The 18,827-nt window shown below is 37.3% G+C and overlaps 1 protein-coding gene across 4 annotated transcripts in view; it reads left to right on the top strand.

The window, feature by feature from the left end:
* The window catches only part of LOC135466787 (neuron navigator 2-like), a 195,840-nt gene that overhangs the window by 32,610 nt on the left and 144,403 nt on the right, over nt 1-18,827 (top strand). Inside the window, exon 1 of one of the 4 annotated variants that reach the window (XM_064744485.1) lies at nt 8,299-8,360. The exons of the other annotated variants lie outside the window; for them this stretch is intronic. Within the exon in view, the coding sequence (XP_064600555.1) occupies nt 8,325-8,360 (36 nt within the window). The 5' untranslated portion in view covers nt 8,299-8,324. Of the gene's footprint in view, nt 1-8,298; nt 8,361-18,827 lie in introns of those variants that run through there. 4 annotated transcript variants of the gene reach the window in all.

The raw sequence follows: 18,827 nt of genomic DNA, 5'->3' as shown, positions 1-18,827 counted from the left end.
GAGAGAGTTCACAATAAAATATCCCAAAACAGAATAAAAATAGGATTAAAATCAACGTTTTTAGTTCTCATGATTTTAATATGTGGTGTGATTTGCGTACTTTTAAGGCTTTTCAATCACATAAATTTATCTTTACCATGTAGAATTTCCTGGTGCAGTTCACATTTCCCTCAAATTAGATGTTATTTTCAGTAACTAACTCTGCCTGTAGAACATGGGTAATAACTGTGTGAATTAATCACTGAATTGTATTCAATTGTGATCAATCTGTTCTTATCTGTTGATTTATTTGATTTGTGTTAGAATGGCATGGTGGTTCCTCAAACTTCTCACCTACCAGGGAGCAACTTCTAGTGCGAGTTAAAGGACCTTTTATAAATTGTTTTTGAGAAGAATCTACATTATAATTTTATCACTTTACACATACATGTAGTAATGGTCTCACAACATGCTTGAATAAAGTTTAAAGGATAACTGTACTGAATAATTTTTCACTTATTCAGTACTATTCAGGTTTATAAACACTGTGCACCAGGTACTTGCCAGTTCTCCTGACTTGAAGGTGTGGTTAAACAGCAAGAACTGAATTTGATCAAGCCTGAAACTTAATTGTTCAGAGTCTTCTTCTCTAGATGTGGGTATCTACTCGGAGCCGTTCATTGTTAGTTGAAGTGGTCAATCTACATGTACCAGTAATTCACACAAATTTACATAAAGCATGTTCTCATAGACATTATCAGTCTGAATCAAACAAATAAATTGCACAAAGGCCTGTGTCAATATTTATTTATTTGATTGGTGTTTTACGCCATACTCAAGAATATTTTACCTATACGATGGCAGCCAGCATTATGGTGGGAGGAAACCGGGCAGAGCCCTGGGGAAACGACCATGACCATCCACAGGTTGCTGAGAGACCTTCTCACGTACAGCCCTGTGTCAATAACTTACATGGTAATTATACATAATGGGGCCTTCAGCAGGAATTATTTTACCAAGATTTCAAACTTGATGAGATTTACTTACTTTTTTACCAGTTTTCACAGTTTTTTAAACCTTGTCCATATATTATTCTGAATAGGCCCAGCCATAAACAAATCTGAAAATGCAGTTATTCTGTTGTTATGTTTGGTGAGAAGTCAGCTCAATGGACAGAAAATTCTACATACTTCTCTAAAAGTTACCTGTTTTCTGAGAATCTGGCTTGAAAGTAAGTCCGGATTTGTCTGATTGCCATGCCAGATGACCTATTTTACAACTTGTTTATGGATCCAGACAAGAGCATTGTGGTGTTGTCTTGCAGTTACATTTGGTGAACTTCTTAGAGAAAGTTACAAACTCTAGCAGACTTTGCAATGTTTCTGCTGAAGAATAAATAGCTAATGTCCTGCCTTTTAGCAGAGCTGCCTTTTAGAGAAGGTTGTTCCTTTGTGCAAAGCCAGACAGTTTGGCACTATAGTTAATGACCTAGTCCATCAGACATGGAAATTTCTAAATTGACACTGGAGCCACCTTTATTAATATTTCAGCAAATATCGTTGGATATCAGTGGTGAAAATACTGTATATTGATACTACATCTTTATATTGTACTGGTACTCCACAAACATAACATTCCTCTTGGCTCCGTGGGAAAATGGTCTGACCTACTGAGAATGCAGACAGATTTGTCTTTCACACTTTCTTCTTGTGGGAATTGGTTATGGTAAATTTGTACACATTACCAAGTGGTCAGTACCGTGAAAATTAACACAACTGTTCTCCTTAATGTGTACATGGCTTTTCCATGATGCAGACTCAGGCGTTTGGTTTGCAGCATTTTGTGAGATTATTGACAGTCTCTCTGAGGCTTTGACATTGACTGCTCTCATAGAATTGTCTTGAACTTATCTTATAGAATTGTCTTCAAGTTACCTTCAGTAATTATTACAGAAATTCTCTTAAAAATCCAGTACAAGTTTCAGTAGCTCCCATATTGTCAGCAGTCCCTTTAAGAGCTAATTGCCTGTGACGTGTACGTGTAACTCCTACATGTATAGAAGGCAGCTACATTTTTAGTTCTTGGTTGCAACATTGAGTACTCTTGTTTCCATGTTCATTTTGGACTTTTGTATATGGATAATTTAGTTTTAATATATTCTGGGACAGTGTGTTGCACACTTGCAGTGGTAGATGCAATAGTACTTCCAGATACATGTACAGTATATTGTTTCATCTTGGTAATGCATTTTGGTGCTATTAATTTGGAATTTTATTTTGGTTTGGTAAGAATTACATGTTTGCCCATGGTTGTCCAGATCAGAGGTTGTAACGTCTATCAGACTGCAGCTGTTTAGTTCCCGCATTTGGGAGTGTGGCTGAGATGGGAAAGTCGACCAGGAGATGCACTGATACATTGTATTATGTATTATCGCACAAGTGACCTTATGTTATAACAACAGAGAAAGCTGATGTATAATATGATGTTAATGATGTTTTATTACTGGATAAGCTGACCTATCCTAAAGCAAACACATTCCTTACATAGATACAGCTTGTTATGTTACCTTGTCTCGCAATTGACCTTATGTAATATAGCCATAAAGAAGGCTAGGGTCTAATAGGAAGCAGAAAGTGGCATTTTATCATAGGGCAAACAGGCATGCTGACCTATTGTAAGGCATACATGCTGCCTACATAGATACTGTCATGATAACTTTTGGCCTGCCTGTAGATCTAGTAGAGATAACCGAGCCATTCTGAAACAGAGGCCAAGCCAGAACATCTCTGGCATAATTTGCTAGAGAGCAATCTATTAGTTTGCCATTATTCGGAAGCCTTTTGGTCTTGTCCGAAGGTACAGTGAAATGGTTGGTCTGTTGTTACCCACCCTTGAGACTCTCATCTCACCTTACATATATGCTGGCTTAATCTCCGTTGGTTTCCAGATGGTTCAAGGACAATTCCAGTGTCTTGAAGCCAAATGATCTGGTTATACTGCACTTATGACTTGCCATGTTTAGTACAGGTACATCTACTTTCCACATGTAGTATCATGCATTTACATGTACTTTCCACATATAGTATCATGTATTTACATGTACTTTCCACATGTAGTATCATGCATTTACATGCACTTTCCACACATAGTATCATGCATTTACATGTACTTTCCACATGTAGTATCATGCATTTACATGCACTTTCCACACATATTATCATGCATTTACATGCACTTTCCACATATAGTATCATGCATTTACATGTACTTTCCACATGTAGTATCATGCATTTACATGCACTTTCCACACATAGTATCATGCATTTACATGTACTTTCCACATGTAGTATCATGCATTTACATGCACTTTCCACATATAGTATCATCCATTTACATGTACTTTCCACATGTAGTATCTTGCATTGGCTTATCCAAACATGCTGTGATCACAAGGTGTGATCTAGATTTCAACTCAAGGGAGAGCTGAGCTAACTGGGTGAAAATTCCAAATTAAACAAGAGTGCAAACTGTTGGTGGTGAAGCCATTGTAGTGCAATTTGTAGCCAAGACAAGTACATGCATGAAGAATGATTTGCACATGTTTAAGGTAATTATCTTTTTAAGTCTTCACCAAACAAACTATAATTTGAAAGTTAAGCTGTGGTGGTTAATATCTTGAATGCATTTTATCCAACAGAAAAAAACTTCTATTGTTAGCTTTGTACTAAAGTATAACTTCAGTGAAAAGCTCTGATTTTTGACCTAAAATCTATAACAACAAAACCTAAAGCAGTGAGAGTGTTGTGTATTATTTAAGACATGGTTCAAAGAGAATGAAAGTTTTGGTATATTTATTTTTTTTCCATCAACATTATATACTGGACACATTATCCTTAGATATGTGAACTACATAGCAATATCATTTTAGCATGAGATTTGAAACAAGACCAGACTGTCTTGGGAAGACTGCATGTAAAATATTGTTCATTCCTTGGAAAAAACATGTTTATAAGCTGTAATTACAGACTGTCAAACAAATTTATAACCTAACTTTCATGGAAGACAGTCCCTCTGATTGTTGCCTCACTAAAGTACTTTCACAGAGTTCTTCAGATGAGGGGTTTGTTTTTGGTCTCAAGTGCCTATTTTGGCACAGTGCCCATGGTAAGAGATTTCACAACACGTCTTCAGGGTGGGATGTGATGGACAGAGACAGGTTAATTTGTGGTTAAGACTGCCCATTGACTGACGGTGAACCTCTCACCTGTGAGGTCTCTGCTGATCTATGTTGTGGATGTAAACCACAAACCCAACACCACAACCACACTGGCTATAGGGCCCAGAATTACTGCCTGTTTGGTTTGGCACCATTCATGTCTTAAAGGCCTCTAAGGTCATGGTGACTATAAGCACATAATTCATGGTATATCATTAGTGTTTCCAAGGGTTTTCCATGCGCTTGGTTAATTTCAGTGTTTAACTTTGAAAGTGAAGTCCCTGTTCAAAAGAAATCGACCTAACTCATCCAGAAATGGAAGAAATAAGGGTCATAACATGAACATGTTGGTTCAAAATACATAAATGATATGTTGTAAGTTTGTTTGGCATTATCAAAGTGTGATTAAAAAAACGAAACATTCAAGGGTTGTACTTTGTACATGTAAGTTTACTGGCTTGACATGACATTAAACTGTTCCTGCTGTGATGTCATAATGCAAATCTGACATGAGCTTCAATAAGAATTTCATCAAGAATATTGCCACGGCAAGAGCACTGCATTATTTTGGGAACTGGTCAGCCTGTGAATGACATTCAGTGTTCTTGCATGATGGCATCAAAAACAAAGACAGCAAAATATTGGTAAAATTCCTAGAGAAAACTTGGAGAAAAAAAGGTTAACTTTACAGAAAAACTTTACAGAAAAAAAAAAGGCTCTGGTGTCTCACATACATTGGTCAAACTTCACTTTTCATCTGCAGGTACATGTGTTAGATCTTTACAATTGAAAATAACTCTGTGTTTCTGTTCATTTATTTATTTGATTGGTGTTTTATGCCATACTCAAGAATATTTCGCTTATATGATGGCAGCCAGCATTATGGTGGGAGAAAACTGGGCAGTGCAGGAGGGACCCACAACCATCCGCAGGTTGCTGGCAGACCTTCCCACATATGACCGGAGAGGAAGCCAGCATAAATAGACTTGAACTCACAGTGACTGCATTGGTGAGAGGCTCCTGGGTCGTTACGCTGCGCTAGTGCACTAACCAACTAATCTGTTCATTGGATAATATGTCTTGTGTGCAGTATGATGGATAACCACTTATATAGTAAAAGCAAGTCAACGTTCAGTGCTTTGTGTAATAAGAATACTGTATGTGTATGTATGTATAAAAACAATGGCCATTGTTTTATATTATCTTCTGTAAAAACCTCTATTTTGTGAGTTTCTGTATTGACTTGGACAGATGATGCATAACATGGATTAGATAAAATTTTAAATATGTATTGCTAGACAATTGAGTCTTACTTGAGTATTACATACTGTAATGATTTTAAGAATTTGTCAGAATTTCAGATCTGGTTGTCTAGGCATTTTTGTTTTCGGATATTCGTGTCATAAATAGTGTTTTCAGCAGGCTTATGTCAGCAAATGTATTATGCAGTAGGTTATCTATCTCAGTACAAAAATCTGAAACAACTTAATTTACAGAGTTTTGTGGACATTTAGCCGAGATGGTACATGTTCTTACATGGAGACTCTTTGGCTGGGTAAAAACTCTGATGTGTGACACTTATACACATTGCGTACATTTTTTTATGTGGCATGTGAGAAATATGGAGGAACTTTTTCTCTTAATGACTGACAATTTGTATTACGAGTAAGGACTGGTGAAAAATTTTGAACTTTTGATAGTTTTCATTCAGCTTGTCTCAGCTGATTTCCTGAAACAAATTAGATATTAATTGACTGACCATATGTTGACAATAAATCATGGCCTGACTGTGTGTATACTTAGGTCCAGTTAAATCATTCCAACAGACCAACCAAGCTAGGCCTGTCTTCCATCCTCAACATCAGCATTGATGAATTCTAACAGTTGAAGGATTTTTTTCTCCTTGCCTTTCAACAGGGTTGAGAGAATCTGTCCGCATCATGGGCCAAAGTGCCGGCAGAAGCATCCCGTCTTGTTTAGGCTTGTCCAGGTTTTGTTTGAAGATTTTATCTGAAAGGACTTAGCCTCTGTTTCTGTGGGTCAGTTTTTTGCTGTATAAACCCAGAATACCAAGCGTTTATTGCTGTGACCATATGGTTTCTGGTAGATCAAGTGTGTGTCATGCAATCACACACTCAAAAGGGTCACAGTTATAGCAGATGGGTGGAAGCCATTATCCACACCTATATTTAGCCTGTTTGTAGCGGAAGTTTGTCGAACTGTAAAGGACTAAGTGAAGATATATGTCTGGGCTTTGCGAGAAAAAATTACTTACATGCACTATACCTAAGCAAGGCTGAAACAATTCCAGTGTAGTTATGCTGTAATTAACAAATTTTAAACAAAATTAACCCCAAAAGTGTATAATAAAGAAATAACACGATCATACTGTTACAGTAAAAGATCTGAAGTTTTGCTTTTTTTTTCAGGAGGATATCATATTGTTTCTCAAACAAATTTCAGAACGCTTTGTTAAGATCAACAGAGCTTTCAGAATCAGGGAAACTGAGCAACTTATTCAGGGGTAAAATTTTAGATCCAATACAGTAAGCTGTCTTTTAATTTGATTATTGAAAGGATTTTAAACTGATACATATTTTCTGTTCATTGTGATGATTCTATGTATTAATGGTTTTAGTTTATGTAAAAAAACATTTGATTTGGAATTTGAATCTACAGGTACGCCATCTGCATTGATTGACTTAATATCACTGGTATAATTAGTGAACCATTATTTAATTCACAAGTGTACACACAATGACTGCTCAAAAAGCTGCAGAATATGTAAAAATATGTATCATACCAGGACTATACGTATTTGCTGTAAACATTTACCTGCTGACTAAATAATAAACAACGAAGGTTGACATAACTAGTGATTTTACAAGTATGCTTGCTCCCCAACTGTAACATGTTACAGGGCATAACACATCCTAACACAAGCCATGAGTAAATTTTACTGTAACTTTTTTTCATTCATCTGGATTTTCTCTTCGTTTATCGCGGAAAATTGATGATTTATGCCAGAAAACATTCCCATTGTCATTTCACAGATAGCGCCATATTAGATTAAATCTGTGACAAATCTAAAAATTCGGCGCCTTTGAATCTAACACACGGCTGCTTAAATTGGATTTAGCAATTGTTAAAGAAATGGACAAAAAAAACCCCAGGTTGTTGGATGCCTTTTTGGAGGCATATATGTATGTCATTTAAAACATAAAACGTTGTCTTAGAAATATGCCTTTAAACATTCAGACGGACAGTTCTAAACGCTTTTATTTGTCTTTTATCTCATACAATTGCTTAGGCTGTGACATCTCTTAACAAGCATTCTCATTGTGGGTAAATGCAAGATGTATAAAGTGTTGCTTGAAAGTCCGTTCCGTGCTCATGACATGACTGAAATATTGCCAATATGGCACTAAATCTCAATCATTCGATCATTCATTCAGTTTAAAGTACATTAAGATCAATAACCTCAATTTTGTGTCGTTAATTGAGGTAATTAAGATCAGATTTTGTGTACCGTTTTGTCTCAGCCAGTATCTGTTACTAGGTTCTTTAATATGAAGAAATGACACCATTTCCTATAGAAGTGCCTGTATGATAGCGGAATAAGATGATAACCAATATAGAGCCCAGTATTGTATTAGAAAACAGCATGTGTCAGCAGTCTGACAGCGCATTGCTAATGCTGTCTGTGTGGTGGGGGTGGCAAAAGATAACCATGGTGTCAGTGGAAATTTGCCAGCGTAATCAAAGTGGGAAGAAAACCTCTTACATGACACCATCTTCCATGAATGACTTCCTATAGATAATAATACCTCCAGCACTGGATTGGAATTTCTGCCTTCCTTCACCATGACCTAAGCAAGCAGCGTTTGCTCGCTAATTGAATCAGAATAAACATGGCAGCATACAGTATACATTAGCCCCATTTTCCAGTGGCGCTGTAACTGGGGAATTCCCCTCCGCGTGGTGAGTAAGCAGTGTTCATGATAGGGAGGAGGGTGAGGGGGGATTGGCTCTGATTCAGCCAGCTTGACGGTTAACGTTTGAGACCATTTCTGATCAACAGTTGGTCTTTGTGCACTCTCCAGTGTACTTGTATTTCGCAGCGACACAGATGGGGCTGTTACCAGTGATGGGGGCCAGGAATAAGGTAAAGAAAAACGTCTTTTAGAGTAGGTTTTGAGTGGAACAGGTAGCATAATGGAAATAACGAGATATTTTGAATGGTAATGTTGGAATTTTTGAATTTTTCAAAGATAGTTTACATTTGTTCATGAATTTAAGTGCCTGTATGTTGTGGATTTCTCCTGTCCGCTTACTCTGGTTTTATTTGTATTCTGTGGGAAGGTCTGTCAGCAACCTATGGATGCTTGTGGGTTTCCGCCAGGTTTCCTCCTACCATAATGCTGGCCGCTGTTATATAAGTGAAATATTCTTGAGTATGTCATAAAACACAAGTCAAATAAAGAAATAAATATTTGTATTCTACAAGCAGGTAGTTCACAAAATGTCCTCACGAGAGGTTTGTTTCTGAGAAGAATTCATGATCAGAAAAGCACTGGTGTGTACTGTACGTTCTTTCTAATTTTGATTATAATAGAATAGGGATAGAATTGGATATACTCACAAATATATGTATATATTGATATCAAAATAAACAGTTGTATATACCCTAATTCTTCTAATTTTTGGGCAACCTGATTTCTGTGGGTTTTTTTAGCCGATATATATATATGTAATTGTAGTAGGAGTAGGGGCCTCCGTGGAGTAATCACCCAGAAGCCTGTCACCAATGCGGTCGCTGTGAGTTCAAGTCCAGCTCATGCTGGCTTTCTCTCCAGTCGTAGGTGGGAAGGTCTGCACCAGCCTGCGGATGGTTGTGGGTTTCCCCCAGGCTTTGCCTGGTTTCCACCCACCATAATACTGGCCGCCATCGTATAAGTGAAATATTGGTGAGTATTGCATAAAACACCAATCAAATAAATAAATCAATGGCAGGAATATTTCGTTTTTTGTTTTTTCTCATGGTTAGTCCATCTAATGCACAACATATTCAGATCTTTACTTTTCCAAAAAACTGATAGAGAAATGTAATTCTTTGCTTTCAGCACTGCTAATATCTGCCTTGGGACTTGGTATTTTACCCTGTTTTGTCCTTAGTAGGCCATTTAAAGGCGTACAACCCAGAAACAGGCTTTCTGTTACCATGAGTAATTTTGTTTTTTCTGATCACTTTGCCGTTTGTGAATAATGAAGACTTTGATGTCACAATGAACACCATCTGCACTCAGCCAGCCGCCATTTTTTAATCACATTTGACTCTGTTGCTAAGCTTAAGTCTGTCTGCTAAGGGAAACCATCTCCCATCAGACTGAATATGGGTACAAGGTGTGAAGTGTTTTTTCCTTGTGATGTACAATAGTATGTTACACTCTTAATAGTCTGATAAAAGAACACAGCAAGCAGTACATATATCTGTACATTTGATACCCAGTTTGTCACTGCATTCATGATCCAAAAATACATAATAAATCCTTATGTCTTCTTACTGAACACGTTTTTACTGTATAAATGCTAACATAAATTTTCATGAATCCATAATGTAGTGTTTTAGAATAAAAAAGAGAAGTTAATTTCATGTGGTTGTCATTGGTTACAAGTACACCATTCTAAGCTATAGGCAGATAACTCTAGATTCCTAGTTTCCTGGTCTTCAACACATGCTCTGTGTTTTACCCACAGCCTCGGAACTCATTATTTAATCTCACCACCAAAGGTGAGATAATCATGTAAGATAACCAAAATAGTGATAATGAAAATACTTTGACTAGACATTTTGGTAAATTTTTGAAATTCTTTGTATTCCTTGATCAGTTGCTTTTACTTCTTGTTCAGTTGTTTTTACACACTTGTGATGTTATAATAATATTCAATTGGTACAAATCGGCCCCGATAGCTCAGTTGATAGAGCGTCCGCTTCGGGAGAGGTAGATCCAGTGTCAGTCCTGGGGCAGGTCATGCCTAACACCTTAAAAGAGGAAGTTGTAACTTCCTCGCTTTGCGTTCAGCATTAAGGGGATAGTGCAAAGACTGGGTGACCCGTATCAGTATAATGGCTCAGACAGGGCGGCTCACTTGCCTTTAGTAAATCGTCTCAGTAAAGCAGCACTAGATAAAAGAGCGGTGGAAATTCGTCCTGCATCAAGAAGGCACATTATAAGCACCCTAAAGATTCCATCGTCGTCATGTGACTGAAAAAATTGTTAAGTACGATGTTAAGCCGCAGACACCACTCTCTCATGTTGTGCAAGCATTTGGTGTTTCGCTCTTGTGCAGAGTGCAGCACAAGGGAGGTCACTCTGAAGACATTAGTGTTTAAACTCAGGCCAGAAGCCAACATGTGCACTTTTCTGCCCCTTCTGTTTACAGTCACAGTCATTGCCTGAATCCGTAGGCTGGAGACAAGATAACCTGTAGTGCAGTATTAAATATAAGAACATGTCTTCTCTCATTACAGAGTGTATGTATTTCTATGTCTCTCTTTTCATTTAATGAATTACTTAATATTTACTGATTGATATGCAAACAGCTGAATAAATATATGTAGCAATCATTTCTTGAAATGTTTGGCTGTTAGCATTTTCACTGTGTATCAGGCAAATGTACTGGCATAACATGAGAACGGGATGGTATGTTCAGGTTGATAGTCCTTGACTGTCTAGAGGGTTTACTGCTCATCCATCAACTTGTGAAATGCCCACCAGCCTATAACGCAGTGGTCCAAAGCTGTGAAGCGTTTCATTGTTTCCTTTATTAGGGCACTATTATAGGTGTATGTGTGTGCATAAAACACCAAGGCTCATGTAGTTCTCAAGCACTGTTCTACTGAAGTCTCCCATTCATCACAGGTCTGTTTTCTGCACAGGTGATAGTTTTGAACGGAATCTTGGTACATAGCTTCACTATTATTTATAGATTAAATTTGAGTTTTGGACCATTTTGTCAGTGGTATGGTAAATTTTGTCAACTTTTGGACATTTTTGCAGGCTTTCTTTCATAACTGTGACTTTTGTTTATTCGAGACTTTGTACATAGCTTCCCAATAACAAGTTACAGATAAAGATTCAGTTTTGGATTGTTCAATGCAACAAAATGACATCTTTTGTGCGGTTTTGTTACTTTGACAGCTCAAATCAGTAGAGGACTTGAATCCCTTTTGCAATACTTTCAAAATGTTAATCTACCAGCAGAAATGGTCACTCCATGGATATAACAGGATACATTAAATGTTTCTTTTTTGTTTTCTTTTTTTATTTTTATAAATTACCTTTTTGACACTGGCACAAATTTGATTAAAAAAATAGTGTAAAATAGCACCAAGCATATTTTAGAAAATGACAAAGGATATACATTTGCACCATGGACTGTCAATATATATATGTATGTTTTGTCATTGATATCACGTCTTGATGTATATATACATGCACAACAACCATATTTGCAATTTGATTTTTGGCTCTATTTTTCCTGATGGTGACCAGGATAGTAACTTTTACAAGTTTGCCTAGTTTTATCCACTGTGGGAGTCTTCAGATTCAAGGACAAATTTATGCGGAGGGCAGATGTTGTGTGTAAGCGGCCTTGAATAAGAATACATGTTCGTCTGCCTCTGGGTGGTGCTATGCTGTAGGTAGAGACATTTTCTCCTTTTCCTTCTAATTGAATAATTGAGTGTGCCCTGGTTACTTCTAGCCACCATGGGGACATGTTTTTTGGATCAACAAGTGAAGATATAACCTCAAGGGGCATATGTGTTTAGTCTAGTGGAATAGTTTTCAAAGCTGTTAATGGGAAAGTCTGTTTTTTCCCTTACTTAAACTTTACAGACAAATTGCCCTAACTCTCCCAACCTCCCTGCTGCCATTTCCTTGTTTATGTTATATTCATCAAAGTAATTTAGTTTTAATGAACTGGATGTTTGTCTTTCTCAGTTTTGTCCTCTGGGAAAACTTAGTGCTTGAAACATGTTGTTTTATTTAATTCAGACAAAGTAATCAAAGTCAGCGAATAATCAGACACCTGATATATGTGAAGAATTAGCATTTAGTCCTGGAGTCTTCACTAATCTAATCCAGGGTAAGAATCGAGTCCAATCTTTTGTTATTTTTCTGCAATAAGGGGATTATTATACAGGCCTAGGTATAATTGGAATGTAATTTTGGTGGTATATTTATCTGATTCTTGATAATTATTGAAATTACATGTATCTTCTTGAATCTGTATTTTGCTCATTATCTGCATTGGACATACGTAATAAGAATTGGCAGTAGTGACGATATTTTGGCATGCAAAGTTCCAGGATATGCTGTTTGGCATCCAATATTTCCAGCACATGGCATTTTAGGGGCTAGACTTCCCATCATATTAACCGGCATTGTGTTGCTGGTTAAGACTGTCATTTAAGCATCTGGACTTCTTATCGCATACCTGATGATCAAACCTTTGCGGCACAGTTTAGACCATCTCTGTGGTACGTAGTTGCATGGTTGGTAAGACATAATAAGGTCTTTCTTCCAAATTTTGTGAATCTTTTTTCTCATCACATTTTCCAGAAATGGCATTGTCTTAGTTGCAATGGCAAAACTCAGACAAGATACATGTACACTGTTTCTTTATATAGAATTTCATTGTACAATTCCAGAGGACTTCCTCAAAAGTTGCAAAAATAAGATGTTTTACCTTTTGACATCACGATTTGATTGTTTTGCTTCTGGAAATTGATTTTCTCTGAAACAACCTCCATATACTTCGATACAGATTTTAAAATATTTACTGTTTGTGATCGGTGTAAAATCAGTGTAATGCATTCTTTTTTCTCTCCACAATATCAACTGGTACTAGTTATATGAAAGTGGAAGTAATCATGATATAATTTCCATCAAGTTTGTGAAAATGATCCTGGCAGCTGATGTGTATGAGTTGAATATGATCTCCATAAAACCTCATAAAAAGCCTTAGTTTAATCCTTGTCTGTCTCTGACGTTATATTTCCTGTAAGGCCTAAATAATTCTTCTTTATCCCTGGTTAACATTTTACATGTACAAAAGGATACACCACACCAGTAGATAATATTACTGTCTATAGTTTCTATGGTGAATTAGAATTATAGAAGTACTGCAGCAATCAGACTTGTTGTATAGTTTTAATGTTAAGTACATATATAGGCTTAATCCTTACGAAGCTAAGTATGATGGTATTACATGTATATGATACCTACATCCCTACATAAAAATGTGCTTAAATAATTCATTCGTCCATGTCTGGATATTTTCTGTGGAAATATAGTTGACCTGAAAAGTTTTGTTTCCATAGCGCCAAGACATGTATGGATATTATAAAGTGATCCGTTTTAAAGTGTTCTTTTAGATTTCCACCTCATGAAGGTCACTGTAAGTAGTTGAATTCTGGTAAAAAGAAAATTGTAAGCGGTAAAGACCTGAATAATTTAGCTGATCAGAATATTGAAAAACGTTATGTAATATGCAGTCGATGTTCTTTTAAGGTTAATCGAGTTATTTGATAATGTCAATGTCAGCAACCATATTCAGCTTCTGTTAACAATGAAATATTTGGTGTACAGACTTGGTGCTGGGACATGGAAATGGTCTCCATCTGTTCATCCTTCCATTGGCCTGTCCATCTGTCATGTTGTCTTTTCTTGTCAACTTCATAATTACTCAGTGCATGGATTTTCACGATGCTATGTAATTCTGTCATATATACAGTATGTCCCCATGAGCCATACATGTGTGTAATTTTTTTACATTTTTGCATTTTTTTTAAACACAAATATTGAATTGCGTACCAGTGCAATTAAAAGCATAATTTGAAACTCTCAGTATAATTATTGATTGTTGTACTGCTGCAGTAAATCAGTCACATTTGAAAGCTTTGCAGTTTTTTTACACGGCTTGGTGGACGCACTTTGCCATTTTGAAGTGGATTGGCTTGGTCACAACTAATTTACACCAAACTAACTTTTCACTCGAGGTTGTAAAGTGTACGTTGATTACATGTGCTTCCAAGTTTCAATCATTTTAAGTGGGTGGGAAACCAATCAGATATGTTAGTAGGCAAAGGTTTCTGCTAAATTATCTGTTCATGAAACAACATTGCAGATTGGGTCCTGGGTGTGTCACGATGAACTGGCTTGATTGGGTTTAGGGTGTGCCAAGATGAACAGGCTTCCTTGTTCTCCTTCTCTTGTTACCGTTAGTTATGTGTCTGTGAATGTTGAACGCAGAGTCAGGCAGAGAAAGAAACCTGGCTTCATCTACCCATCACCTTGACAACGCACTAGCCGAGTGATGCTCTCCTCATCAACATTACCCGACTAGTTCCAGGTTTCCGAAGAACCTGCTGCTTTAACATGCAGCTGATGTGGGAAAATAAATGGAGCTCTTTTTTTAGGATGCAAAAAGAAAGGTAGAAAATTTACTGCTAAATTCCAAACAGATGACTCTTTGCAAATAAATTAGTTATTTTTTTTATTAGAAATTACTGGAAAACTGTCAACTTTGGTGAGTCTAAGACCTCAATATTACAACAACACACGAACTGCTCTCCTGTCCAGACCAACATGGCCGCCTGTGCTGCGTTAATGCGAAATGTATGAAGCGTTAAGAAATCCAACAACAATTCCTTGAAGGCCTGTGTAATTATGTGGAAAGGCAGTTTGCTGCGGTCAATTGAAACTCTGTATACTGGTTTCCATGGTTACGTGCAAAGCACAGTGGAAGTCGTGCTCGTCTGCGAACACAAGAGGATGAATTGTTAATCCTCGTGATATCAGAATTGCCTGGAAACTTTTAATGTAGACAGTAGGCGGTCTGTCTTGATCAAGATAAGTCATCTCTGTAATGAAAAATAAGGAGCTGGTGTTGCAGTGTCTTTAATTTATTGGTTGGATGTGCTTTTGAACTGTGTTGTTGTGTAACAGGTCGAGATGTATCTGCCTGGTTACCCCACTCCCCCCAACCAACAAACTCCCTAGCTGGCAAATTTAGCTTCAGATAATATGATATCTATCACTGTCAGATCTGATTACTCAATGTACTGGCAGCAATGCTGAAATCATTTCCTCCCCGGTTCCTGAATTAGCTAAGTATATGCCAGAGTCCTGCAGGTATTATGTTTAGTTAACTGTTTATAATACACTCATAGTCAATATTATTGCAACAGTGCAGGCCCTTCACAGCTGTTTTACAGCCGTCTACTTGATATGTGCAACTCATGTTTTATTCTTTTTTTGTGTGTTTTTTTTTTTTTTTTTTTTGTACCGTGGAACTTTTTCAAGTGTATATGGGATGCCAGCATCTTAGTCGCCATATCCGTGCATTTGGATACAGGAAAATCACAGACTGTTTGCTGAACATGCAAAGAATGTGCATCTTTTTCCCTTGTGTTGGTGTTAGTCTGCCATGAGGGAAAGTCTTTGAAGTTTTCACGCAGTAAATGACTGGTGGCCTGCATTGCTGTCAGATGTTTCTGCGTTACCATAGCGCTCAGCCATTGTGCCTAGTGAACACACTGGCCTGAAATCTGACAGCTGATCACTGGGCTGTGATAGATTTCACCAAGCAGATTTTTTTTTTTCACACCTGGGGATATTGGGTCATATGTATGTAAGAGCTTATTCCCCATGCCCCCACAGACTCTGACTCTGACCAACACGCATGCACGCAAGCCTATCACTGACAGTGCTGTGTTTGGCAAGTCGGGCACCCAGAGTTAGCCGTTGCCTACACCATATTGATTGCTTAGGAAGCTGCTAGGGGAAAAGCACATGAAATTTTCGCAATGGAAGCATTCACGGCTTTTGAAAAAGCGATTGATTTCTGCCAGTCCAACATGTGGACGAGCAAGTAGACCTCACACTTTGTACAATTACGCCTTGCGTTTTCTCCCTGTGCGAATTGGAGTCATGAGAACTCTTCTGTGTTAGGAGGCTGAGGATTGAGGCAAGTGTCAAGGATGATGATCAGCTGTAGTCTCGTTCTGCTGTCACATCAACGTTTTCGGGTTGCAGACAATGAGGTTTGCCCCGTGCAGCATTTATCGAATCATACTGGCTTCTTTGGCTGTCCACAATTTGCCTCTGGGACATACAAGAACAGAATCTGCTTCTAATGCATGGACTTTTTATCAAGATTGGCCTGGAATCATCAAATGATGAACTGTGTCTAAGCCTCCAAAAATACACAGTGTAGTAACTCGGCTGCTGAGTAAACAGATTCTGTGGTCATTGCCATCGGGTGATATTTCCCAATGCGTGTTTTGGGATTCCGTTTCTATGTATCTATGTATACGATTAATCAATAATGCTGTTGCCAATAGAATGGAATATACGACACCTGAAATTTTGATCTGTGGCATATTGGTTAACCAGTGCGTATATCGAGGTGTGGCAACTTTAACAATGGAATCTTGTGCACTTTTGGTTTTCTTTTTCGTCTCAAAATTTTTGTCTATTTAGAAAAGGATTGATGGATCAGTAAAATCGTTGTCACACTCAATATACTGATGCACTATAGGCGTGATGTAAACTGCAGCAAAAGTAGTAAAATTGATAATCATAGTTTTGCTGCAGTCTCTTACCTGACAGTTTTCTGGTTGATGAATTTGACCGGCTTGAAGTAAAAGCCTGTTCAGGATGGCATTTACTTGTATCATTTGGAGACTGTGACGTGAGACTGTTGTGGTACAAGGTGTCAGTTATAATGTCGTGTGATGCAAACAGCAGAATCTGTCATTGGTGATCATCAGTAACAACTGAGAGTCATATATCAGTGGGAGCTGAAAGGCGAATACGTACAAACAATGTCTGACGTGCATGGAATATTGAATGATCGATTCAAACTGAAGGTAAGCATGGGAAATAACACCAGTCTCCCCGTGGGGTGACACATTATAATTGCAGTTCATACAAGTGATGTGTGTTTTGTGTGTTTGCATTGCATATGCTGTGGAAGCACAGTTGCTGAAGCAAATCATACCTATAACGCCATGTATTCAGGATTCACCTTCAATGACATTTGTACAGTTTTAACTTGAGCTGATATTAAATGTACTAACCATGATCTTGTGATGATTAAGAGGATTAATTATTGACTTAGGTTAATAATAATAATAAGCTGTGGTATTTGGACATGTAATCCTCTTTGTGATATGAGGTATACAGCTCTAGGGGTTTTGAACAGGTCATCAGTGGGCTTACCTTTAACGAACATGTAGTTGCAAAAATGGTAAAGCTCCTAGCCACATAAATCTTTGAAGAAACTTTTTTTTTCTTTGGAAGGTGAGGGGGGAAGTACTTTTTGAACCTGCATTTTAATATTTTGAGTTATTTTTAGAGATAAAAATCTACCAGGGCCTAATTTTGGGGATGAAGGTCAGATATAAATTTTTTGATCCCAAAGGACACTTTAGAAGGTTGAGAGGATTAGTTTTTGCCCATTTTGGTTACCAATTGCAACATCAGGTATCAAACCTATCTTTCAATCTGTCTATTTGGAAAAAAATGGATCACAAAGCAGGAAACTTTATGATAACCAAGTTTTGTGCTCTGGCTTGAATAATAATTGATCCAAGCTTCTAGTTAAGGTTATTAATTTCATCAGTTTTTTTTTTTTTTGCGGAACACTTGAGATCACAAAGCAGTTTAAAAAATAATATCACTGTGTGAATTAGAATTGTCCTCACGAGGTTCTGTTTACGTTCCACTCATAAAGCTGAGCACCATTATATAAGTGAAGCATTGATCAGATAAACCAAGAAAGTGTGTGATAGCAGCTAGGATATCAGGCACTATTTGGTCATTCTGCTTCTTAGTTTTAAGATTTTTTGTTTTTGGTAGAGAAAAGTGCAGTGATATATTCGTAGTGTAAGGTGGATTTAGTGGGTCATATTTTGGTATGGGATTATTGTTCAGGTTAAGTTCAGTATGGTATAATTAAAGACAGCAAAGTGAGTAATACCAGAGCAGCGATGACAGTGTGATAGCTGGCTGATGGTCACATGTTACCAGTGAAATACGACCTCTTGTCAGTGATGCCCAGGTTGTTGATTCCATGTGGAAGAAATGCCATGTTAAAAATTCCATAATATCTCAGAACTTAAATGATCAGGCCTCTGAGGATCATGAAGCCATGATAAAAGACTTATTCTTTAACTTTAACGCAATTTACTGTGCTAAAATTGTCACCTATCTTAGAATATCTTACTTTAATACTGAGTGTTGTCTTATACTTCATTACAAGGTGTGAAAAAGACATTATTATGAAAGTTTAAATTTAGCTTGAGGAATAAAACCTCAATTTAAGACTATAAACTTAAGTGTATGGATGACAGATTCTTAATCCTGGGGCCAGGAGCTGAATCCTCCACCAAAGTTAAATTCTTAAATTTCATTATAATGAGAAATTGGAGCAGCTATGTGGAATTGCTTCCAAGATCTCTAGGAATGGAAATATATTATTTCTGTCAAGGTCGTGGGTTTTCCCCAGGCTCTGCATGGTTTCTTCCCACCATAATGTTGGCTGCCGGTCGTATAAGTGA

The sequence above is a fragment of the Liolophura sinensis genome, chromosome 1 (assembly GCF_032854445.1).
Source record: "Liolophura sinensis isolate JHLJ2023 chromosome 1, CUHK_Ljap_v2, whole genome shotgun sequence".
NCBI lineage: Eukaryota > Metazoa > Mollusca > Polyplacophora > Chitonida > Chitonidae > Liolophura > Liolophura sinensis.
The sequence above is the reverse complement of the archived record's forward strand: the minus strand, read 5'-3'. Positions and strand labels throughout refer to the sequence as shown.